Source organism: Serinus canaria, chromosome 1 (genome assembly GCF_022539315.1).
Source record: "Serinus canaria isolate serCan28SL12 chromosome 1, serCan2020, whole genome shotgun sequence".
NCBI classification, from domain to species: Eukaryota; Metazoa; Chordata; class Aves; order Passeriformes; family Fringillidae; genus Serinus; species Serinus canaria.
In genome coordinates, this window is record NC_066313.1 from 51,421,363 (window position 1) to 51,447,514 (window position 26,152).

At 38.6% G+C, this 26,152-nt stretch overlaps 1 protein-coding gene across 1 annotated transcript; it reads left to right on the forward strand.

Moving 5' to 3' along the window:
- The first annotated feature begins 344 nt into the window (after positions 1-344).
- On the forward strand, positions 345-26,024 carry LOC103827384 (serine/threonine-protein kinase Nek5). The gene is made up of 23 exons (XM_018908620.3): positions 345-391; positions 1,492-1,632; positions 3,374-3,470; positions 4,799-4,896; positions 6,811-6,894; positions 7,002-7,072; positions 8,568-8,654; positions 9,763-9,817; positions 11,852-12,052; positions 12,139-12,220; positions 13,700-13,836; positions 17,128-17,321; positions 18,625-18,691; positions 19,033-19,152; positions 19,435-19,518; positions 19,617-19,721; positions 20,600-20,680; positions 21,499-21,567; positions 22,335-22,458; positions 22,652-22,777; positions 23,732-23,869; positions 24,497-24,611; positions 24,995-26,024. The coding sequence occupies exons 2-23, from the start codon at positions 1,516-1,518 to the stop codon at positions 25,179-25,181; spliced, it is 2,439 nt and encodes an 812-aa protein (XP_018764165.2). The 5' UTR covers positions 345-391; positions 1,492-1,515; the 3' UTR covers positions 25,182-26,024.
- The last annotated feature ends 128 nt before the right edge of the window (positions 26,025-26,152 follow it).

Genomic DNA, 26,152 nt, shown 5'->3' on the forward strand with positions numbered 1-26,152 from the left:
TCTTGGCAGAGTTCTCCTGGGGAAGTGGTCCCGGACTATGTCCCTGTAATAAATAATATTAGGAATAATACACAACGAAAGCTTTGGGAAATTTGTTCTGGTGTAGAGCCAGTTCATACCTCACCTCCCCTATTGCACATAGTCTGGTACGTGAGTTTCCACCCAGCATTCAAGACCTTGAGGCGGTCGAGATTTCCTTTCGGGCCACCCCGCTGACCGTGCAAACCCCCAAGTCCGTGTCCGTGGGAGGGAGGGGCAGTTTGTGGCAGGGAAATTAGGCTCCCGCCGCTCCCGAAGGGCGCCGCAAACGCCACTCCTCCGGCGGGGCGCGGAGCGGGACCGGCTCCTCCCCGCGGCCGGGCGGGCTCCGGAGGCGGCTGAGCGCACGCAGGTACCGTGTTCCCCCGCCGCCCCCCGCCGCTACCGGGGCTGGGGCTGGCTGAACCGAACCGAACCGACCGAGCCGAGCCGGGGCGGGCCAGGCCGGGCCGAGCAGGTCCTCAGGGCAGGCAGGCCCTGGCGAGGGCTGCCCGCCGGCGCGTCCCGTCGCCATGGGGACGCAAGGCGGCCGGAGCGCTGCATCCCTGCGGGCGGCCCTTCCGCGCCACCGCGCTGTGTCCGCTACGGTCCGGGCAGCGCTCCGTCCCCGCGGCACTCGGGGCAGGCGCTGCTGCCCTCCCCGGAGCCCCTGTGCCCGGGCGCTGCCCTCCGGGGCGGCGGGAGGCCGGGCTGTCGCCTGTGCATGCGGGGCTGAGCCCGGGCGGAGCGCACCCCTCTGCCCTGCCAGCGATGGAGCCTGTTGCAGAGCTTACCTGGCGGGGAGCGTCTGGTATCGGATTAAATCTCCTTTGCTAAGGCTCAGGACAACTGATAAGAACAGTTTTGTAGTGTTTGCTCATATTTAGGTGTGCAGCTTTGCCTGTGGGACCACTGAAAGCAACCAGTGACTTCAGTGTTCCTCACAGAGGTTTCTGCATTACCGCTGATCCCCAACTTCACTTGGCCGTGGTCTCCTGCAGCTTCTCATCCTGAGAGATCTAACTATACTGGTGTCATCACACTGTACTAGTGTGATCGAACAGACAACTTTAGATCACACTAGTATGAACTAAATCAGTATGGAATAGATTTTTTTTTTTCCATTAAAAGATGAATTCCACAGTATTGTTCCATTCACAAAATAATGTCACATTTAACAAAATCATATCACAATCCTACGCAGTACTCTGTACTTCCTTCCCATGCATTAACTTTAGGGTGCACTATACTTTTCTTTATGAGACACTCATAAACTTGCTGCTTATTAAAAGTCAAGATCTGCAATAATTTGCATACTTCCAGGACATGGTATTTTTAGGAAGAATCAACAGCAGTTATGTTACAAAAAGTAATAAAAAATGACAGTCTTAAAAGGTAGTGCCTATTTCAGTAGCACCAACTCACATGTTAAAGTACTTTATGCAGTACTAATTTGGGGAATTTTTATTTTAGCCACTGCTCTAAGAAAAATACGTCATGGATAAATATGAACTCATTAAACAAATTGGAGAAGGATCTTTTGGCAAAATATTCTTGGCCAAAGGAAAAATGGATGATGAGCCGTGTGTTATCAAAGAGATCAATTTAACTAAGGTAAAACAACAAAACCTGAATTATATTTACCAGATTTTGCTACTTGCATTTAGCTGGGTATGAACATAGGTTATTTTTTATCTCCTTTGTAGTTCCATTTCAATTATGTAGAGCTAAGCTTTCCAAAGACTGTGTTCTTTCTAATTTATTATTTTAAAAGCATAGATGTAATACTATGAAATACTTTACTTTTTACTGCATTTTTGTTCTTTTAAAGCTTCTTTCTGCCTACAATGTTTGGCACTCCCTGATTCAAATTCTGTAGTAGTTGATTCAACTACAATGAAAATATTGCCACTAAAGTAATAAATCACAATTCTGTGGTACATTTCTCTAAGCTTTTTAATTTCCTTGTTTCCCACATCCATATTTTCAGACAGGAGTACTTCACAATGGAGTCTTTCCAGTTCCCATTTATGTTTATGGCAGTTTGATTCATCTCGTCTGATTTTAAGTTTCCATTCTGTGGCAGTCAGCAATTGAGCTGCTTAGCCAGATACCCTTTCAAGGAGAGCAACAGAATTAAGTCTTTTTAGGAAGCTGTTGGTCACATGTGGTTTCAATTTCTGATTTAAAACAAGCTCAGTTGGGCCATGAAATTTCTGCCTTCCTTCCCACTGAGTGCAGAGGCAGCTTAGGGCCACTTGCTTGGTTGTTGGGGGAATGCCATGCCTGGATCTGGTTCCATAAAGGCACTTAAAAGCTCTGTGATTTCAATACAGGAGTTTTAACAGTCAATTTCAATGAGTGCCTACATGTTTTTGACAGGTTTCTTGCTATTCTGGGCCACCCCAGAGAATTTCTAATATATTAGAGAATTACAGTAGAAGAATGAGTTCTCGAAAGAGCTGTATGTCTTCCAGATTCAAGCCCGGAAAAGCTGATACACGAGTAATGACAGCTAAATGAAAAGATGAATAGTTTCTCTCTCTGCTCGTGACCAATAAACCCCCTGCATTTCTAATCTTAGATTTTGATGTACAACTAGAAGAATGGCTGCTAATGAAATGGTACTGTGAATCCCACTTGTTCAAAAATCAGAAGCTGGAGACAGAAAATTGCTACTTTGAAGTCAAGAGATTTTTTTTTTTTTAAGATGGTAGAATGTTTTATTCAGTTACTGAAGTTTGAATCTTTAAAGATTACATTTCAAAAATATTTCGTAAGAATGAGGGTAAGAAACTTTACAATACAGCACAAGAGGACATTTTGAAGGATAAATACTCAGAGAAATTAAATTTTAAGTAGTATTGATGGAAGTGTCATCATAATAAAATAAATAGGAGTTTTCCATTAATATAACAGGGCAAAGAGTTTGCCTGAAAAGTTACAAGAACAAGTAACACCAGTAAAATGAAGGATTTTTCTTCTTTTTACTTTGATCTTTTGACATCACGGCTGTTAGCATTACAGAGTCATCTACATCCAAACTCTTCAAATTCTTATGGGAATTCTTTAACTTTAGGGTTTAAATTCTTTAACTTAACTTTAAAGGTTGACATTTGCCTGTTTGTAAAATGTCAAAATTGGGTTTGACTTTGGTAATGTTCCAATACACTTTCAAACATATACTGCAAATTTTTTTTTAATGTTCTATATGCATCGTATTTTATAATATTTCTACATTGTCCTGGTATGCTGTATTTTTGTATTAGTGTGAAATAGTGCGGTAATGATGCAACTATTTTTGAAAAGTGTTAAATATATAATTGCTAGCATTTAGTTTCTTAATTCTTTGTAGATGCCTGTGAAAGAAAAAGAAGCCTCTGAGAAAGAAGTCATTCTGCTGGCCAAGATGAAACATGCAAATATTGTAACCTTCTATGCTTCTGTGCAAGGTTTACCTTTAACATTTCTGTTTTCATTCTGGTGGAAGGAGTAGAAGGCAGAAAACCTACATTGTTGAGGTTGACCACCCTTAGCCCTAATTCCTTACTTAATCATGGGAAAAGGTCTCAACTCCTAGAATGGACATGAGGCATCAAATTCAGGCATTACTTGTGGTTTTCACCTGTGTGAGTGGGTACTTGGCATGAATCCTAGATCCTGAGCTGTCTGTACTGTACAAGTTGAACTTTAGTCTTGATTTTTTGTGGGAGTCCAGAGTTTAATAGGAATTTTCTAGGAGTTTCAATAGAAGAGAACTTTTGATTACAGCAAGGAATAGGCTGATCAAATAGGACAAAAGGCTGATGAAATAGGCAAGAAATAGAATGATCATTTCATCTGGTCTAACCTTGAGTTCCTCATATTTTGTTTATCCACATCAAATACATATGACATTATATGATTACGATATGTACATCAAATTAGCATGCACACATGTCCACATACTTATATATGCATATACATACACACAAACAAAACAGGCAAGCACAAAAAGATGCCATTAAATAGAAATGCAATCTGTTAGTCCATCTGAAATTGTCTTTCAGCATCTGGAATGAAAAAAACAGTACTGGCATTTCATACCTTGATACAGCACTGTCTTTCCAGTGATCCAATATCAATCTCATAATGCTGTGCTAGCCTTTTTTCTTCAGATGTATTTTGAATTATCACTCAAGGATAAAGAATTCTTCAGGACTGAAAGCAATAGAAGGAATTCTATTCCCCATGAAAGCTAATTCCCTGTATTTATTTTTCCTCTGACATCTGCCATAAGCAGTGCCTTATGTCATAAAAGCTGTAGTTGCAGCCTCTGTTCAAATTGTTTTCTGTGACCAGGACTGTGAAGGTTTTAGGGGACATGTAAATCAGATAGTCTTCTTAGATTGAATTTTTCTATTAAGCAGGCCCTGCTCTTTATTTTTGCTTTTTGGAATAGTGTCTGCTTTTAACGTTTTCTCTAAGCCTTACTGCATCTTTAGTTATTGAGAAAAACCCCTGAACTTTGAACATTCTGCTAAGTTTCCTGTAAGCACATCTGTCAATGGGGTCTCTTGTGGATTTCCTCATGTATATAATATTTTGCTAAGTCCCCATTTAAAAATATGTCCAAATCTTATTTTTGCATCAGGTTTCACTGGTTTCTCAGTCTTTAAAATGGAGGAGTAGGAAGAGGGTAGCTGCTACCTTTTGAAAGAAGGACCATAAAAATAAAAATACTTTGTTGCTGTGTTAATGAATAATAGGAATAAAGGCAAAATTTTGCTTTTCTTTTCAGAAGAGAACAAGCTATATATTGTGATGGAATACTGTGATGGTGGAGATTTAATGAAGAGGATAGATATGCAGCATGGAGTGCTGTTTGACGAGGACCAGGTAAAAGACATTTTATTTAGAGGGAATAACATATTATGTGAAAGATGTGGTTTGAATTACTCAGTTATAACTGAACTTTTAAAGAAAACTATGGTAATTTTAGTTGGAGTATAGGCAGGTTTTTTAGCACTCTTTAAGATCTGAAATTAATTCATTAGCAGCATGAAGATGACTTTTTAAGTGCCTCCTTCCTTCTATTGCTCCTTGCATCGTAGATGTACTTTTTCTTTACATTAGTAATATACCCATGAAACCACGAAGACCTTCTTTTAAATAGTGCTTCCCAGTTATGGGGGGGATGTATTATATACAAATTCTTAATTTCTTGGTGCTATTTGCATTGCAGCATATCCTCCTTTATACTGAAGTCTGTGGTAAATCTCTCATTCATTTCATTTTGGTCAAAACTTCTCTGATGTCGTTTAAACTGTAAAACCAGCACAGAGAAACAAGCCCAGATATCTGACTGCTTTTGGGCCATGTTCATGTGTATTTTATTTTGTAAATGGGTGAGTATGATAAATATTGCAATTCACAGAAGTAGACTTTCCCACTATTTGTTATTTATTCCCTTATTTTTTTTACTGTTTCTTAGCTTTCTGAAGGAAATTTTCTTTATGCAGGAATTAGTGGACTGAACTCTGGGGTTATTTAGTCATAAATAAAATCTACTTTTTCAGGAACAATAAAATTTTGCTTAGAAATCAAGTAGATTGTAGTCAGCCTGCTGGTGGAAATATACTCTAAGGCATAAAAAAAAGTACTGTGACTTTTCTTTTTGCTTTAGTCGTAAAAGAGGAACTCCTTTATGGAGAAGTCAGTTGAAAGTGAATTACTGGTTCAATAATAATGAATTTTAAGGTCCTATTGGGAGTCATACTAGAGACAGAGAGAACACGAAAAAAATAAAGAGAGGAGAAACCCACAGATCATGAAAGCACAAAGGAGAGAACCAACACAAAATCCCTTGACAATGTTATGGAATAATACATATCCAATACAAGGCAAAAGATATACAGACAGAAGAATGAATTATAGAAACCAAAGATACATCTGCTGATCAAAGAAATGAAAGCAAATTTTCCCAATTTAACATAATGGTGTTAAAATATCTTTATATTTCCAAATGTACTTCTGAGAAAGCCTCATTTGTGGCATCAGCCCTAATCAGGAAATTATCTAATTAATATCATGCATTGCTAAATAGAAGGTTATTTCTTGAATCAAAATCTTTCATGTGCATGAGTTTTCCTAAATAGAGAATTATATCAGTAGGCTGTAGTTTTGTTTCTGCATTTAGTCCAAAGGCCCTTATTTAAGAAGATGTGTATATTGGAAATTAAATATATGTTTAAAAGCTGTACTGGGCCAAGGATAAAGGATAAACACATGTGCTTACTTATTATACAAGTTTCTTCATAGCTCACTTCTTTAATCACATTTCAGTCCTTCATCTCTTTTTTTCTTTTTCTTTGGTTCCTGGATCACATTCAGTAGGACTCCAAATACTACAGCTGGGTGGTGTGACTTCCATCACTGAGGATTAAGAAGCCGCTTCCCAATTCTGTCTTAGTTATTTGCACTCCCTCACTTCTTAAAGAAGGTCTATTATTCTTACTTTCCTTTGGCATGATTCTTCAGTCCTTGTTCATGTCCTGGCACAGTCAGGGAAACCTTGGTGGGGATAAGGGAAGTAAGGTAGGTATCTATTTCCATTTAGTTTAGTGACAGCACTAAATGGAAAGGAAAAGTCTACGGCGTTAAGTTTAAAACTACCTTTTTTACTGTTTCATATTGTGTATGTTCTATATATTTTAGATTTTGTTGTTGTCTTTATTTTATATATTTCAGTAAGATGCCCCATTAGAGTCACACAAATTTCATAGGTGTCTATCTCTGTAACTTTCATTGCAGATTCTCAGTTGGTTTGTGCAGATCTCCTTGGGCTTGAAGCATATTCATGACAAGAAGATTTTGCACAGAGATGTAAAAGCACAGGTAGTAAAACTGCTACAAGAGAGGGGCTTATTTTGTCCTGTGAAACATATGCTTGAGAAGGCCTGCCATCTTTCATTATCACATACTCTTTTTGGGTTTATTTGCAGAACGTTTTTCTTAGCAATAATGGACAGGTAGCAAAGCTTGGGGACTTTGGAATTGCGAGACAGCTGAACAGGTAAGCATGGTTTTTAATCAGTCTGTGACCTGCACCAAACAGGAATGTTTGTGAATGTCCAGAATGCAGCCTGGGCATGCAAATTGTTTGTGGGTTGTACTTGCTGAAGGGGTCTGGGTTACAAAGGGTGTGATACTACATTTTCTCCTGTTATCCTAAAACATGCCATCCTGCATGGAACCACAGATCTGTTTCTGGAGACACAGTTGCTGCTCATGCAGCTGTTAATAGCTGGTAATAGCTTCTTTTACCTCATAAAAACAAAAGTGAAGAGCACTTAAAACTAAAGAGAGAATAAATGAAGAGAGTTTGGACATGTGTTGTGCATCCTCCAAGAAAGAGCCTATGTTAATTTTTTAAAAATACTCAGAATGACCACCTGGGTCTGAGAACATAGCATGGCTGGCCTTTCATCTGTGTATTGTTCTCCCAAAAAGGGAGGCCTAATCTTTAATGACTTTGGGGACAAGGTTGGTCTATCCTGTCTAGTGGCCAGGTGTGGCCAAAACATGCCGGGGGGCATGATAACAACAGGAAAATGCTGAGATTTGATCTCTTTTTGTGCTTTTTGATTGTCTTTGACAGAACTGAGCTCTCATGTAAACTAGTGATGCTCAAAGTGCCTTCCTTTGGAAGTGTTCTGGTCATAACTGCTGTAAAGATTGCTTCTACACAGCAGAACAAACAACTGAACTATGAGACTGAACAGAGACTTCTCTGCCACAGGTTAAAATGGGGGATGTTACTTCTGCTCTCCAAATAGCTGAATAATGGAACACCCTATGAAACTCTACAGCACTTCCCAGTTCTGTGTAAAGTGAGCCAATATTTTAATAGTGGAGAGTGTTTGCACTTCAACAGAAAGCACAGCAATTCCCTCTCCCTGTCTTGGCCCACGGACCTTTCATTGTATTTTCTCTCTTCTGTATAGCTGAGGAGGGGAGTGACAGAGCTTTTGTGGACACCTGGAATCCAGACAGTGTAAACTGAATTCACTGGTACCCAGTACCCAGCAGATAGGAAGTAAACCTCAGAATTTGAGTGTCCAAGATAAACATTTTAAAAAATATGTAATAGGCTTATACAGCACTATAATTGGAGCTTGACAGTACTTTTCCTCCTGTATCCAGTGAATTAAGTTTCTCTGGTGAGTTGACATTGTCTGGATTCCAGGTGTCCACAAAAGCTCTGCCACTCCCCTCCTCAGCTACACGGAAGAGAGAAAACACAATGAAAGGCTCATGGGCCAAGATAGGGACAGGGAATTGCTGTGCTTTCTGTTGAACTCTCCTCTATTAAAATAGTGGCTCATTTCACACAGAACTGGGAAGTGCTGTAGTTTTTCATGGGGTGTTCCATTATTCAACTATTTGTAGGGCTGAAGTAACGTACCCTATTTTAACCTGTGGCAGAGAAGTCTCTGTTCAGTCTCATAGTTCAGTTGTTTGGCAACTTCTTCAGTGTGTAAGCCTTTCTGTTCCTTGTGTTTCATTAGTACTGCAGAGTTTGCCCATACCTGTGTAGGGACCCCCTATTACCTTTCACCTGAGATATGTGAAAATCGACCATACAACAACAAAACGTAAGTCTCTGTCCTTCCTTCCTACATGTGTGAGGATGTGCAGGCATGAAAGAACTTTTTAGAATATTTTAAAGAATAATATAAATATAAATACTTTTAATAATATTTTAAAAATATTTTAGTATTATGGTTTAAATGAGTATTTGTGCAGAGCATGGGAATTTCTCATCATCACCCCTTGTGAAGTTTTGTATTATTGTGTACAATGATTAGGTGCATTGTTGTACACAACAACTACCTTATACTATACAACAATGTCAGTAGTATTTTGACTTACAGTGTCCCAAATATAGCAGTCATGACTTTGCTGTGATTAATCTGCAGGATTAATATAATTATATGTTTTGGCTTTATAAAATTACTTATACTTTAAATGCTCTTTTAATACTTCTTGTTAGTAGTGGTGGGAACTGCACACCAGTATTTTTTCCCATTGCTTAGTCTGCTTCTTCATCAAATACCAAATTTATCTCATTTCCAAGATGTAATAACCAATGCATCTTTACAATTCCAAGTTCATAAATTTTTGATACACTCATTTATTATTTATAAAAATACACTAAAATGAAAGCTGATGGTTTGGCTGCTTTGGAAATTTGCAGTAGCCAGTTGCAGGAAAGAGAAATAGGTCTGAGTCTTACCACGAAATACCAGATGAGAAGCAGTGCAAAGTCAGGAGGTGAGTGGGCCTAGACCCCCTTCTCCTTGTGGGGAATATGATCAACACCAAATGTTCAGGAGCTCAGGGTAGCATCTCTGCTCTCAGGTGCTATTCAGACAAGTTTACTCCTGTACACTTGATAGCTCCCCAGCTATCAAATCATCTTTGTCCTTCATCCTGCTAGAAATATTAAGCAGACTTCCTGTATCATGTGCCTTTTCCAATCATAATTAAAAAAAATTAATTAGATACCATAGAAACATTGGTGCCACAACTAAAAATAAATTTCTAGTTGTTCTTTTTAGGGCATCTTAAGAAAAAATGAAATTTGCACCAGTCTGTGACAGAATAATGGTAATAAGTTTGGGAGATGAGAAGAAGTACTGATTACATGGATGAAAATATTATAGACTCTTCGTTGAAACTTTAATTACTTCTTATTCACAGAGATATTTGGTCTCTTGGCTGTGTGCTTTATGAGCTGTGTGCACTGAAGCATCCTGTAAGTACTGTACAATCAGCTCATTATCATATTATTAGAAAATGTAGTGGTCACCTTGCAAAACCTGTAGTAGTAATAGTATTCACAGTCAGCTACAAGAGTTATTTTCATCTTGTTTATTGATATTAAAGAATGACTGCTAGTATTTAACTATTCATAATGTATCTGTTTTGTGTGTAATAAAAAATATTATGCAGTGGTCCTATAACTTACATATATGCATGTGTGTACATACTTTGAACATCTATTTGTTCTTTAAAAATAACTGAGTTTTTTCAAGGCAGATGAACAATGGAAAGAATTAAAGACAGGCTTCAAAGTTAGGCTTAGGTATATAATTTTACTAATTTCTGTTTGAAAATACCAATCTACACTTACTAAAGAACCTAAACCCCACATTTCCCTAGAAAGTGGTTTGAGTCCCAGAAGAATTTTCCTAGAGGAAATATATTTTGTTTGAAAGCACATTTATGTCAGAAAATAACCGAGATGATAGCATCTTCAGGAGATTGTGCTGTCCTCAGCCTGGTCTGAGCATCAACCTGTGACTATTACATGGAGAAGGGAACACAGCAGAAACTAATCTTGACAACAGGAAAAGGATCAGATTCCTGGGACCAGCAGATGTTGACTTTTGCTGAGCTGGGATGTGGGAGAAGGTAGAGCAGCACTAATAGAGCAATTGTGCTGAGCTAGGAGCAAAGGGGATACTGCTGAGGAAAACTGCTGATTTCACAAAGTGGTAAAACATGAAATATTACTTTGTATGAATATTAGGTGTTTATTCTGTATTGCTGCCCACTGTTTTAGTGTGAGGGCAATGACTCAATGCACATGTAGACAAGAAATGCAAGTGAAGCTAAGGTAAATTCAATTCTACCACCTTCAAAATAGCCACATAAATGAAAGGGTGATTTTAGAAAGAACTTGGTGTTCTTTTGCCTAAGACCTGAAAAACTATATTGATGCTCACTTCTTAAGAGATCTAGTGAACTGAGAGGACTGAATTATCTGACTGGCATCACTTGTTAAAAGATCAGGATTGTATCTTCATTCTGGAGGGAGTACAGGATGCAGAGGCTGTTGGGTGAAGTGAGGTTTTGAAGGTGAACCCTGTGAAGACAATATGTATGTAGATCTCTGTTGAACAGCTTTTGGCAAAACACATCCTGTTTCATTCTGGAAAGATGGGCTTCTGTGCTATTGTCTGACAGCAGAGGTGAATAAAACTCTTCCAGGTAGAGAAATCATTAGATCTTTTTGTTGTGCAGCTGAAACCAGGAGAACATAACCAGAAAACAATGAGAGAGTGGTTATATTAATTTTCTACAGCAAACTGTGGCTAGCAAGGACGGATTTGTGGAGGGATTCCACAGCACAGGGCTTCTCTCCCCTACTCTGCTCTGTGAGACCCCACCTGGAGTGCTGCATCCAGCTCTGCAGCCCCTAGCAAAGGAAGGACATGGAATTACTGGAATGAGCCCAGAGAAGGGCCACAAAAATGGTCAGAGGCTGACCAAAGACAGGCTGAGAGAGCTGGGGTTGTTCAGCCTGGAGAAGACGAGGCTCCAGGGAGACTTAGAGAGTTTTCCTGTGCCTAAAGGGGGCCTGAAAGAGATGAAGAAGGACTTTTGACAAGGGTATGTAATGATAGGATAAGGGAGAATGGCTTTAAACTGAAAAATGGTAAATGTAGAAGAAATTCTTTAGGAAGAACTTAGAAGAATTTCTTTAGGAAGAAATTCTTTGCTGTGAGGGTGGTGAGGCACTGGCACAGGTTGCCCAAAGAAGCTGTGGATGCCCCATCCCTTACCCAAGGCCAGGTTGGCTGGGGCTCTGAGCAAACCCAGTCTAGTGGAAGGTGTCCCTGCCTTTGACAGGGAGGTTGGAATGAGATTATCTTTGGGGTTCCTTCCAACCCAAACCATTTTATGACTGTGTCAACAAACACCTCTTTTCAGGTTGGGGTGTCTAGTCCATCATTCTGAACCAGCAACACTTACTGTCCTCTTTTCATTGTTTTCCCTAATTAAGTTTCAAGGCAATAGTTTGCATGAACTGGTGCTGAAGATTTGCAGAGGACGTTTTCAACCAGTGTCTCCTAACTATTCCTACGACCTGAGGATATTGATTTCCCAGATGTTTAAAATATCTCCAAGAGATCGACCATCCATCAATTCTATTCTAAGGAAGCCCTTCTTGCAGAAGCTTGTTCTCAGGTATCTGCCCCCTGAGGTGAGTGACTGTGCTGCTGCCTGCTGAGAGAAAATAAGTATGGAAGTAGCATAAACAGTTCTCTCAGATATTGTTTTTTCTGATAGGTAGCACGGGAGGAACTCAGTCACACTGTGGTACATAGAAAAAGGCCTTCAGCATCTCACTCTAGAGCCAAGCAGATACAAGGTAATGATAATAATAATAATATGTATCATTAGTTCTACAGTAACATTTGTTAGTTATGATACAACTCTTGGCTGTAACTTTCTCCAGCAGTCTTTACTGCACATTTGGAGGAAGGGTTTCACTCAAACCTAAAAGTAAATAGAGGAGAGAACTGCAACAACAGAACCATTCACCCAGGCAAAGCGCTGCTGTCCTGTGCAGGGAAAGACAGCTAGAACACTAGCTCATCAGCTACAGTCATCTAGAAGAGCTGCCATAGGAAAGTGCTGAAACATTAATCCTAGTTCTTTCAAAAACAGAATTGCCAAAAGTGAGAGGCTTTGGTCTAGTTTATGTCCATCACGTGGAAAACATCCTTACTGTGTGGAAAAAGCATAAATCTTGCAAAACATCTTCCATATTATTTTACAAAACAATAAGAAAGTACTTTACAAAGTCCTACAAATTTTATTAAATTGTGAGACAGTGAACTCTATTTTGATTTAGTGCCCATTGATAGACCAGATTATGTATGCAGTTTCTAAGAAAACATGAATGAGACTAATTATAAATCTATGAACTGTTGAATATCAGGCGTGCTTCTGGCAATGTAACTTCGTTCTAATTCTGTATTCTTCATTATATCACAATGAGCCCTCAAATTTCAAACAGTTAAAACCGTTCTGTGAAAATAGCCTATGTAGTTACTTAACAACACTTTGGGCTCCTCTCCTTCCCCCAATCCCCCCCCACCCAAAAAATACTCATCAGTAGTGTAGGAGCCCATGTTATTGTGAAAATCACTTTCAATGAGGTTTATCTGCCTGCACAACCAATGCAATTTGGACAGAAGCCTGAACAACTAAATAACTTAGCCATTTACAAAAAAACCTCTGATCATTCAGTCATAGTTTTAATACATTTTATCTCCCAAACATGATACTCTTGACAGTCAATAGTCATGAAAGATTTAAAAACCACTTAAAAACTACTTAACCCAAGAAAGGACCCTGTTTTTTATTACTGCATCTAAGATATTTGCAAAATACTGACTGACCAAATTGGAATGGTCTGTGCTTGTATTCTCCTATATGGGAAACGAATAAGGTAGATTTTTCACTTTTCAGCCTTTCTTTTTAAATTTCTCAAGTACTATAACATTGCCTAGTGATTTGTGGAGTATGGAGGGCTGGGTTTAGAAAGGGAATGCCTAAGCAGAGGTACCCAGAGCCTGTGAATTAGACCTGTTTTGTGGTTTTCGAACTAGCATGAAATCAACACTCCAGTTTATAAAGGTCTCCCTCTTATTCAGTGTGCTGTGCAAAACTATGTGTGATATGGTGTGAGGTATGGTGATGATGGTGAAAGGATGTAAGGAATGTTTACTAACCCAACCTGTCAATGTTAGGTGTGAGCATCCTACTATGGTTTGCAACCACATGATCATTAATCACAAAGAGAGCCCAGAATGCAATTTTTTAATCTCTTATTGTTAAAAAGCATATAAACTTCAGAAAACAAGAGTCCAGAACCCAGTTTCTCTGGAATCTGGAATAGTGATGCCTTTCAAGAAACAAGAATTATTTCAAAGAAATGAATGGAAGCGTCCTTCAAGAGTACTGCAGCCTATTATTCAGGTACTGTGTATCCATATTCTCATGTATATATATATTTATACACAGACACACACACAAAATCATCTTCAGAATTATGCATTATTACATACACACACACCCACAATATATAATCTTCAGAAAGCAAATGCCTGCACTTGAAAAAGTTACTTTAAAAGGCTGAAGACATAGCATGTGTTTAGCTATATATAAATATATATATAAACATATATATAAAATAAGTATTTATCTTATTGCCTATGCTAAGACAGTAGAGACAGTTAAATGTGCCTGAATCCTCAGAAGAGACATTTTGAAAGCCTAAATGGGAAATACTGAATCTAGGCTGCTGTGGTATGGTCCTTTGTAACAAAAGGATTGGGCATGCTTTGCATTTATGTTTGCACAAAGGCAAATAAGCTCCATGTTTGCATTTTTTGCTGTAGAAGCAAATGCACTGATCCTGTTACTTTACCCCTTTTGATGGCTCATTCATGGGCAAAATCACCAGCACTCACTGCCATTGCCTCAGATTCTTGTTACTGACAGCCTTCTCCCAAATGCAAGCCCAGTTTTTCACAACTACTTTGTTTCTAGCTGTTTTCCACCCCCTCCTTTCCTCAGGCAGGGTATCAGCTGTATGCCATGCCCAGCCTCTTTCTTAGCATCACTGCACACACTGATGTTTATCTTTAAGAGCATGCAGTAGTACCTTGAATGCTGGTGACCATAAGCACAGCACGTTTGGGATCTGGGAGCCCCCAGATCTGCACACTGCAGTTACATGAGCTTTACTGCTGATAGGGAACGTGGAATTCCCAGAACTGCATCCATCATGCAATCACTAACACTGACTATGACTAATACTGGTCCTATGTGGAACATAGGACTTCGTTTTCTTCAGTTACATTTGTGCCAATGCAAATCCAGGGATGGATTAAGTTGGAAAGGTGGTTTCCTTTCACTGTGCACTGTTATAATCAAAGGCAGAATTTTGTCCACGGTGTTTTGACCTGCACTGGGAACACATTCCCAGAATGTTTCCACATTCTTTCAACATCCAAATAAACAGTGTGCAGGGTTTCAGGGACACTTGCATAGTGCCATGCTTTGAAGATGTTGCTTCAGGATTCACAGAATCACAGAATGGTTGAGGTTGAAAAGGACTTCTGGTCATCACCTTGTCCTCACCCCTGCTCAGGCAGGGTCCTCTAAATCCAGTTGTCCAGGGCTGTGTCCAGTTGGCTGTTGAATATCTCCAAAGATGGAGACTCTAGATCCTATTTGGGCAACCTGTGCCTCACCCTGAGTCACCCTCCCCCACAGTGAAAAATATGTTTTGTGATGTTCAGAGGGAGCCTTCTGTGTATCAATTTGTCCCCATTGCCTCTGGTCAGTAGGTGCCAGAGGAAAGTCTGGCTCCATTCTCTTTGGATCCTCTCCTCAAGTAGCTACAACCATTGATAAGATCCCACCTTCAGACTAAATAGTCCGAGCTCTTTAAGCCTTTCCTCACAGGAATATTGCTCCAGGCCTTTCATTGGACTTTTTCAAGCTTGTAACTGTCTCTTTTGCTCTGGAGAGCTCAGAATTAGACAGAGCACTTCACGTGTGACCTCACAAGTGCTGAGTAGTGCAAAAAGATCACCTCCCTTGACCTGCTGGGAATATTTTTACTAGTAATGCAGGCCAGGGTGTCATTCACCTTTTCAGCAAGGGCACATTGTTGGCTAATGGTCAACTTGTTTTCCACCAGGCCCCCCCTTCTTCTTCTTTGCCAAGCTGCTTCCCAGCTGGATGGCTCCCAGCATATACTGGTGCAGAGGGTAGGACTTTGCACTTCTATTGCTGAACTCCATGAAGTTTCTGTCATCCTGTTTCTCCAGCCCTTTTGTGATCCTTTTGGCTGGCAGCAGGACCCTCTGGTGTATCAGCCACTCCTCCCAGTTTGGGATATCAGCAAACCTGCTGAGGGTGCACTCTGCCCCCCTCTCCCTTGTGATCTAAATCATTAGGGAAGATGTTGAACTCTAGTTTCTGGCCTTCAGCTGTGCTTCACCCTGTGATCACCGGGCCACTTTTCAAGCAATTTCACTGCCTACTCATCCCACCCTCAATTCATCAACTTCCCTATGAGGATTTTATTGCAGAGAGTGTCAAAACCCTCCATGAAGGCAGTTGCCTGATAGGAAATGTCTCCTTGCTCTCCCCTTGTCTGTCAAGCCAGTCATTTAATTGTAGAATGTTAGTGAGTTGTCAAGCATGCCTGCTTCACTAGTCACAGTTCTCAGTCCCCTGGCATTTATTTGGATAGCCTAATTTGTTCTCCCTACTGCTTGGGATTGCCATACTTCTGGAAACCATGCTGTAAAACCTACTTCACTGAGGAATGAGGAAAACACCTCTTGGTGTTACTTCTTCCTTGGGAACTTTGCTGACTGTTGGAAACTTTCTTCTTACACAGAAATGAATTTATATTTGACTGTAATCTGGTCTGCACCACAGGTACAAGAGTCTATTTTCAGAGTATCTATGAAGGAAAATGGGGAGGAATAGTTAATATATTAACTGCAAAAGTGATACTTGGATGCATTTGCATTTATGTAAGAAAGTAAGCAAAACTTAGCATTTTTCTCAGGTACTGTATAGTCTCCCACAATGGAAAAGTTTGTGGATGTCTGACCACAGTTATATCATGCAGTGGCATGATATAAGGTGATCATCTACTCTCCATTGTTCTTATGAGAAATGGAAATGACAGTCTTGTCTCAAAGGAGGAATACAGGGATGTTTCATCACAGTAAGGGCTTTGAGAAATGAAAGCCCAACTCCCACATGCATGTAATCAAAGAGTTGTGAAATGAAGCAGCACAGTGCTCCCCTGAAAGCAGCCATCAATGCCTGTACTGTCCAAAGCTACATCCTAGGCTTCCCTTGCTATCACATGTCAAAATGAGGCTCTCCTGGAAAGAATTCAGTGCTTTAGGCTCCAGAACAATGAAGTGACTCTAGGGCCAGGACACTACAGAGTACAAAGCCCTGTGCTGACTCACTCACAACAATGTGAGCTGCTGCTTAATGACAGGAGCTGATGGAACAGGGGAAAAGGAAAAGGCAGTGGTGAGATCAGAAGCCCTGAGAAGTTTGGAAGTTTCTGGGTTATATTTTAACGGATTTGGAAAACTTACACTAATTATACCATAGACAGTCATATTACCATGCAACTCAGACTGGGGAGAAGTACAGGAGGTGAATTCAAACTTGTGCTGATACAAAGAAGTGCAGGTAAAATAACATCCTTTACTATATTTTCAGCCACAGACCTCCAGATTTAATATGGCAGAAAAGCCAGGAAGCATTAGAGCACATGGTCATTGTGGTCATTACTATGAGAAGCTTGACAACTTGCAAAGGAAAGCTAACGCACGCGATGACCTTTCTCATATCAGCCAAAGAGTTGAAGATTACTGTGAACTAAAAGTTGCACCTCCACCTTCACTACCTGACTGGTAAACACATCACTCTATTTATGTCTGTCTGGTGTATTTTGAGCTATCAGCCTTCCTGAGTAAGTAACGTTGACATAGCTGATTTAGTGGAGTGCCTCCTTTGCTTCATCTTTGATAATTTTTCTTTTTTTTTTACATAAATTTGTTACACAACAACACAATTCCTGTTCCTGTTTGTCTAGAAATTCCATCTGAATTGGCCTAGTGTTTGACATTTCATTGTTAGAATGTCTCCCAAGTCTCAGCACAGTCTTTTGCTGGGTAAAAAGTAAAACATAGGCTTTCTGTAGAGTCTCTGATTATACCAAGGATAAACACTGCCTGTTGTTCACACCAGGATGAGAATAATACAAAGATCAGAAGCAGCTCTGCACTGAAGGGAACTGAGTGAGAGCAGGCCATGAAAGTGTTTGGGTTTTTTTTTTTCCCATGCAATGCTTATATTTCTGTTTTAAATATAAAAATCCTTTCTCTTGCAGTTTGTTTACTTCAAAGCTTTTCTGTTACTAAGCAGAGGTACAACCTTAGGAGATTTCCTGTCCATTCTGTGACTGGCCATTTTAGATGTGGATGAACATTGAAAGTGTTGAGAAAGAAATTTTGAATACTTCCAAAGATTTCCTTTAAAGTTGACAGAATCATTAATTTTCATTCAACAATAACAGTGTTTAGAATGTTTCAGTTATGAATCTTCAGATTTAGAACATCTTTCCTGACCTGAATTTCTGGTGCTTTATTTAAGGACAGAGTCAATTCAGTTTGGCTCCCTGTGGCACAAGTGGATTCCTGAGGCAGGAAATTAAATAAATGGAAAGCAGGGAGCTTACAAGTGACTGATGGTTATTTTATACCAAAAAGCAAAGGAAAAGTTTAGAAATAACACAAAGTTTGACACAGAGGAGACACAGGAATTAGGCACAGAGGAGAAAGACAGACAGAAAAGGGTTGCTGAATATACAGCCTCCATTCTGACAATTTTAACTCATTTTGAGGACCAGGGAAATAAATTTTTTTTTAATTAATGCTTTCAATACCATTTATCAAATAAAAGGTGAAAGGGCTTTGCTGCACTCTTCAAAAAGCTTAAGTAACTGAAGTAATAGGAAAGGGAATGCCTGGAAAGAATGTTTCCTTATTTTACTGTTGTGCCATATATATACATATTTTATCCATATTTATATATTCATGTAGTACAAAGAAAGTTCTGTTTGTCATATGTGGTAGAACGTGTAGAGAATTATTTGTGAAAAGGTATCAGAGTTTGTGAAATAAAACAAAGTGTTTGTACATCACTTTCTTTCAGGACTGCAGAATTTCTTCAAAGGCGGTTTGAGGCCCAGCAGTACAAGATTAAAGTGGAAAAACAGATGGTAGGTAAATGCTGAACCCCAGAATAAAATCTGTGAAAGAAGGAGAATGAAAATCCAAAGATGAATGGATGTTTTTTGAACAGCAAACTGTAACACTGTCAGGTAGAAGGGTTTGCTCTAGCAAATTCCCTGATCTGCTCTGCAGTGTTCATCCTGAGGTTTCATTTCCTCATACAAAACTGTAACAATGTAAAATTCTACTTTGACTTTTTCCTCCAAAAATGTACACTTGCCTTTCCTGCATTCTTCAGTGGAACAAGGAGAGTGAATTGAGTGAGCACTGAAGGAGGGGATTCTAAATGAAAACTCATTTGCTCTGGGATTCCTTTGTTCATCCACAGGGACTGCGACCATCCTCTGCTGACCCGTATCATGACCAAATACAACAGCAGAAAACAAAGGAAGAGCATCTCAAAAACCATCAGCAAAACATGTCTAGAAAGAATGAAATGAAAGAACAGGTAAATGCATCTCTTCCTTAATTGCCTAAAACTCTCTTCTTATACTCTTGACAGTAGTGTTCCTGGCATAAGAATTCTTTTTCATCAGATTCTCTTTTCAATCATCCATTCTTTTCCATTCTTTTCCCATCTTTTAATAGAGAAACAATATATTTCTGTAGTGTTGCTTTTGGGTGACAGAGAAAACAGATACTTCTATCTTATGTGAACATATATAAATGCATTTAATCTTCCTATCTTTGGTTTATTATAAAGATATTCTACCCTACTGTTTTTTAATAGGAGTATTTGAAACAATTGCAGAAAATTCGGGAAGAATACCACAGTGATATAAAAGAATTCAGAGTTAGAGCAGGAGTACTGCAGGTAACAAAGCTCAGACATATGGGTACTCATATTTACTTTTTTATGTTGGAATACTTTATTAGGAATTGAAATGAACGATTTTAATAAACATTCCTTAGGAGAACCAGAAAATACAAGATAAAACCTATCTTGTGAGGCAAGGGAAAGCTGAGCAGCAGTCTGAAAACAAAGATATATCTGGAACAGGGGAAGAGTCACTTCAGGTATCAGTACCATCTCCATCTAAATAGATCTTTCTGAGTGGGTCCCGCACTGTCTTTGATTCAGTCTCTGGGACAAATCTGCCAATATCAGTAGTATCCTCCTCAGTGATCCTGGATCTGAGTTTTAATAAAATTAATTCACACCACTGGATGAAATTGAGTGGGTTATAGGCAGCCAAATTAGGAGAGAATTTGGGTTCCCAGTGATTTAATGGGGAAATGCATGATAATGATAAAGAAACATTAGATTTTGGGTCTGCCCTATGTCACTATATTTCATGGGCTCTCCATCTTTTGGAGAAACTGAATAAAAGTAAAATCTAAAATTGCTGTGTTTTCTCCTGAGGCTGAAGGCATGCACCGATTGCAGATCACAGAGGAAGCTGTATGCTATTATTTACTTTGCTTTTCTCTGATGCATTCATTATAAAATGAAAAGGAGTGATTAAATATTTTTAGGTGTTGCCAGAAAACAAGATGTTGCAAAACAGGACTGTACTTTTTACAGGCATAGGTTTCCACTAAAATCTTGATTTTAATCCCTTCTAAAGTTTTCCGCAATGAAATGAGTCTGAGTCATCTTGCATGTGATCATAAAAAATAAAAATCTGTATTATTTATATCTTGGCAAAGTACTGTATCTTTCTAACATGGGTTTTTGAAAAATCAGAGGCTTGCAATTTATGCAAGACTTTCTGTTTTTCTTTTTGCCAGATAAGCCAGAATTGGCAATGAAGAATGGAATATTCTTAAAGATCTTTGTAAAGGAAATTTATGACTATATTTGCTACTTAAAGAAGTCTCTTTCTTTATGTGGTATACATATATTCAGTTACAAAAAGTGTAATTCAAACTGGTTTTTTTTTCTCTCCTTCCAGGATATGGAAGAAAACTTTAAACAATGCAGACTCCAGGATAGACAAGACCAAATAATTTTAGAAAAGAGACATAACACAAAAGTATCCACCTTTACTGTTGTATATTTTTTAAAATTTTCTTATTATATCTGTACATTTCAAATGATTCTATTACTATGGTAGGTCTGGAAATGAAGTTTTATGAGAGTCAATCAAGAGTGCTGGTTTTCTGTTTGTTAAAAGTTTATATCAGAAGAAAATAAATGAGCTTTTCTGACCATTTGAGGGATATTCCCCTTAGATATTCCCACCTAGTAACCAATCTCTACCTCCTCCTCCTTGTATCAAACTGCATTAGTAGTGCATGGGAACTCATGTTTATTCAAAGTCTAAGTAAAGTCAAATCAGAATGCTAATTTTAAAATATTTTGTTATAAAATGTGATTCCCTATACTGCTTTTTAAATCATAGAAGGAGATGGGAATTGAATTAGAAATGCATTTAAGATACCAGGAATGTTTCTCACCATAAGATCACTGTGAAGTGGACTTAAAGTCTGTTAATAAATATTGGATTTCAGTACAGTATTCCATTTTAGTTCTGGTTGACAACCAGCTATAAGAACCAACTCTGTGTATTGCAATGATTTGAATTAAATGTTTATCAAAGGCCCTTAAAATCAAAAGTGGATGCAGTAATTTTAAAATATCACTAAAGGAAAAGGATTATATTTAAGGAAGTCTATTTTTGTCCAATGTGTTCAACTTTGACCTTCTTAAGCAGAAGAAAAATGTTGTAAAATAGAAGTTATTTTCAACAGAAGAATAATTTTCAAATTTGTAGTTCCATGTAATCTGTGTACTTTTAATTAAATGCTTCTATTTATTAGAACAAATTAATAACGTGTGAATTTTCTTTAGGGAGGAGTAAAATTTGAAATTAATTTAGATGTATGTTTTCCTGAGGAAGACAGCATTCAAGAAGCAGAGGTGTGTTTTAGTTATATTTAAAGCATTTACATTAGAAATCTGGAACCATGACAGCTCTATAATGTAAGATTTGTTTCCATTACCATCATCCTCTTCCTTTGTTGTAATGAAGCTTCCTATTGAGGATTTGTTGTCATGTTGCATATGTCTGCCCTTCTACAAGAGAATAATTGCTTAGAAGAAAATTGGGTGATAGTTGGGGCAGCCTTTCACGTGGTAAAATATGAAGGAGTGCAGATATTTAAATTTTCTAGAATGGGCTTGAGAGGAAGAACTTATCTCAAAACTGAGTCATTCTGCAAATGCTAAATTTAATTTGTAGATTGTTTTAGTACATTTCTGTTGCTTTTCAGAAATGAAGCAGTATTGTATTGTATCACAAACCAAGAACAACTACAGACAATATTATGTTTTCATTTATTAAAATTATATTTGTGGCTTATCAGCATGTAAAAGCTAGTTATTAAGATTTTTATTAGTATATGAGAATTAAAAAAAATTCTAACAGCAACAAAAAATTTATTTCTAGTATATGTATTTTTAATTTATAAGGCACTATTTTGTCATTCTGTGGTTTCACATCTCTGTGGAGCCCCATGCAGCCCTCCAGTGCACAAATCAGTATGGCTTCTGAGTCCTGCTGCTTTGCTTTTTGTTACACAATTTTCCTGTGCATACATGAGGTTGGCAGCACAGTAAAATGGGAAGGGATTAGCTATTGTACTGTATTTGTTTACTGTTTCCAGTGTAACTTATTGTTTTTTCAGGTGTTAGATAAACTCAATGAGACTTTAACTTTTGTGGATGGTGAGAATCTTAAAGAGAAATTGGTGGAAGTTTATGAAAATGATGCAGACAGAGCTTTGGAAAAACTCTCTGACTACCCAGAAGGTATTTATTGGGGAAATGCAATGCTGAGTATTAATCCTGAAAATTACATAGGAGTTAGGTAAATTCAGTAACTCAGGCTATAGCAAGTTTATCTCATGAGCTCTTTCTTTATATCACATAATATTATAATCACATGGATGTCTACTTTACAAAAAATTCACAGAACCTTGCCTCTTCTTTTTCTTCCCCTTAGAGTCTGTACATGATATGAAAAAACCCAGAAAACATTGGCAACCTGGAGCCCCTCAGACTCTACTGAATTTTTTAGCTGGTGCTGATGTCACATCTGCATGTCCTACCATGGCTGGAAATGAACTTGGTGAGAAAGTTTTGGCTTTCAGTGAGCCTAAAATTCAGACTGAATTCATCCATACCTGATTGTTGAGATGATCTAGCAGGATTTTAATTGCATTCCTCCTCTCACGCTGCCATCATGTTGTGTTGCTCATACGTATCAAGAGCACTGTGTTTTATCAGTCACTCTGTAGCCTGCTCAAAGTGCCAATCTATTCAATTAATCAATTAATGCTCAATCTATTCAATGAATCATCACCACTTTCTCAGGCCTCGAGCTGACAACACACAGGAACAGGGCAGTGAGTGCCAGTGCCATCCTGGAGCGTGGTGGAGTTGTTTTCCCCTGCACATGGTGGTGATGCCACCTCTGTCACAAGTGCCACCTCACCCCGCTGTGGCTGTGGGGATATGCCACTTGAGAAAAGTCCCTGGGCTTCTTACAGTAGCACTGTGTACATTGCCAGGCAGACAAGTATCTCCAGTGACTGGTTTCTGCAAAAAGGAGCTCTTCCAGCATTGCAGCACGCTCTGCACATCGAGATAGACAAAAAATAACCTGAAGAGCACACATGGATAGTAAAGACAAAGCAGAATGTTATTCATACACCACCTTTTGCTCATTCTGCTTTAATTGAAAGACCACTGGGCACAAAAGAAACAGAACTTCTTTTAAGCTCTTTCAAACCAAGAATCCAACAAGTTTCAGAGCTAGGACTGCCTCTTCCAGGTTTAATAAGAAGTTACTTAAGCATTAAAATCAGTGTTAAACATTTTTAGTGATGAATAATCCAGACCATTTTCCCCTATCCATCAGATCAAGTACTTATAAAAAAATCAGGAGTATTCCATAAAGGGAAAAAAAAATAGATTTCAGAATTACACAAAAGGAAGAAATCAGTGTTGAGACTAGAAAGTCTGAATCTGACAAGACAGAGCTGTAATGCTTTTGTGACCTGAGAACCTTGCTGTTCTTCAGCTCACCATGTTATTCTGCCTGAAGACATCCCAGAAAACAGGAAGCAGTGGAAACAGACACCACCAGAGACACTCCTGAGCATCTTAGCAAAAGCAGAGCTGTCTGATGATTCTTTTATCTGTTTTGAGGAAGACAAAGGTAGGATGTTTTTTCCTGTAAATTCTGCATGTTTTTCTTTAATGTAATATTTCTTCTACCCCTGGCAGAAGGTCTGTGATGAGAAACAACATTTTGAAGCAGTTGGCAACCTAGAAAAGCAGGGACAGAACCTCTGCTCTGTCCCTGAAGCACTGAGAGGCCTCTTCCAGAGCACTGCTCTTTTCAAAATCAGGGAAAGGGGCAAGCACTTCTCACTGGCTATTACCTTCATATATAATTCTTACCTTTGCTTGGGCAGACAAAGGAAAGTTACTACTGCCAGCAAACCTGAAGCTAGCCCTTGCAACTGCTGAGGCTGAAGAACCCTGTAAAAAGAATTTATTCAAATACATACATGGTGACTTAAATGACAGTGGTGACTTTACAACAGGATCCATGCTGAGACAGCTGACACTGCAATCAATTCAAACTCACCTACACTACAGCCCACTTTCCTAAGGTTTAAAAATTTACATTTACTTTGCATCAACAGAAGTGAGACATTTACATTGTTGTAATTTGAACAACAACAAAACACTTCAAGCATTTATTTATTTGCTATTCCTTTACACATTCTTTTATAGTTTTCTACTACACAGCTGAAGGAAAGTTTCTCTTTCTTTACAGAAGAGAGATTAACATTGTTGCCTCCAGCAGAAAACAAGGAAGATGATTCAGAAACATACTCTGCTGTTGATGTTGATGAAGGTAGACTTGAGCCAAGATCAGATGGTGAAGACACGTAAGTCAAGCACATCAAGAGAAAAATCCACACAACTGGATAGTTTTTTAGGTTGCATAGCCTAAAATTTTACTGTGTTCTTAAAAAAATCATAAGTAAACTTAGAGAGTCTGCTTATTTAACTTTTAATTCTGGAATTTAGTCACAGCCAATGAGATCATTAAAAATTACAGCAGAAATATTAACATGGCCTTGCAGCTCTTTTCTCTTGCCTTTTAAATACAGGTAAACAATCTGATAGAGACAGAAGTTCACATTAGGTGTGTTACTTGTATATTATATATAAAGGGTTTAAAAAAGCCCTGGGAGTCCTTGAATGGAGAAAGGTTTGCTATGAAATTATATTTATTTAATTAATATAATTCTCTTGTTTTACTGTGCAGAAATTTTGAAGATTCTGAAGATGAACTCAGACACGAACTGGAGGAATCTCTGGAAAAATTGTCAACTTCTCCAGCAGAAGAGTCTCACATCTTTTCAATAAATAAAGGTCAAACAGATGAAGAGAAGATGAGTTTACCTCACACACTTGCAAAATCTGATGATGATTTAGAAAATAATCATGGGTAATTTGGTGTTGATGCACATGAAAAAGAAGGCTCTCATTTTTTAAAGGAAAAACAAATCAGGGTACTTTTCAGATGTCTGAACATTGAAAAATCCTCATCCAGACTGAAATGCTGTTTCATCTATTATTCTTAACTGGACAAACCTGACAAGTCTTTACTTGAGCAAATTTCTGAATGTGTACTCTGTTTAACCATTTTTGTATCATGTAAGAGAGTCTCCTAGTTTGTGTATTTTATTGCCCTAGATAAATCAACTCCTTGTTTTAAGAATCTCTTCCAGCTTTTCATAATCAAAGTGTACTGCCAGTATAGCTTTGTAATCTACAGTTTCATTACACAGTACTGACCCTATGTAGTAGCAGAAGCTGCTCAGGAGTTTTATATAGTAGCAGTAAAAGGGTTTATTAGTGCCATGAGAATTGTGCATTCCCCAGTTCCTAATAAAAAATGTAGGTATGTTGGTTCTTCCAGCCCTATTTTTACACATTAAAAATTTCATACAATCCAAGTGAATCTTTATAAATAAAGGGAAAAGTACAGTCTGTAGTTTGATTTTAGCAGTTTTTTTTCAAAGAATCATTTATTTTGGAAATTATCTTAGAGACCAACTGTTAACACTGCCAAGACCACCACTAAACCATGTCCCTATGTGCCATATCTTTTAAATACCTCCAGGGATAGTGAGTCCACCCCGTCACAGGGCAGTCTGTTCTAATGCTTGACAACCTTTTCTGTGTCAAAATTTTTACTAATAGCCAATATAAACCTCCCCTGGTGCAACTTGCGGCCATTTTCTCCTTTCACTTGTTATGTGGGAGAAGAGACTGACCCCCACCTCGTTCCACCCCCCTTTCAGGCAGGTGTAGAAAGTGACAATGTCCCACCTGAGCCTCCTTTTCTCCAGGCTGAACACCCCCAGCTTTCTCAGATGCTCCTCACAGGACTTGTGCTCCAGACCCTTCACCAGCTCTA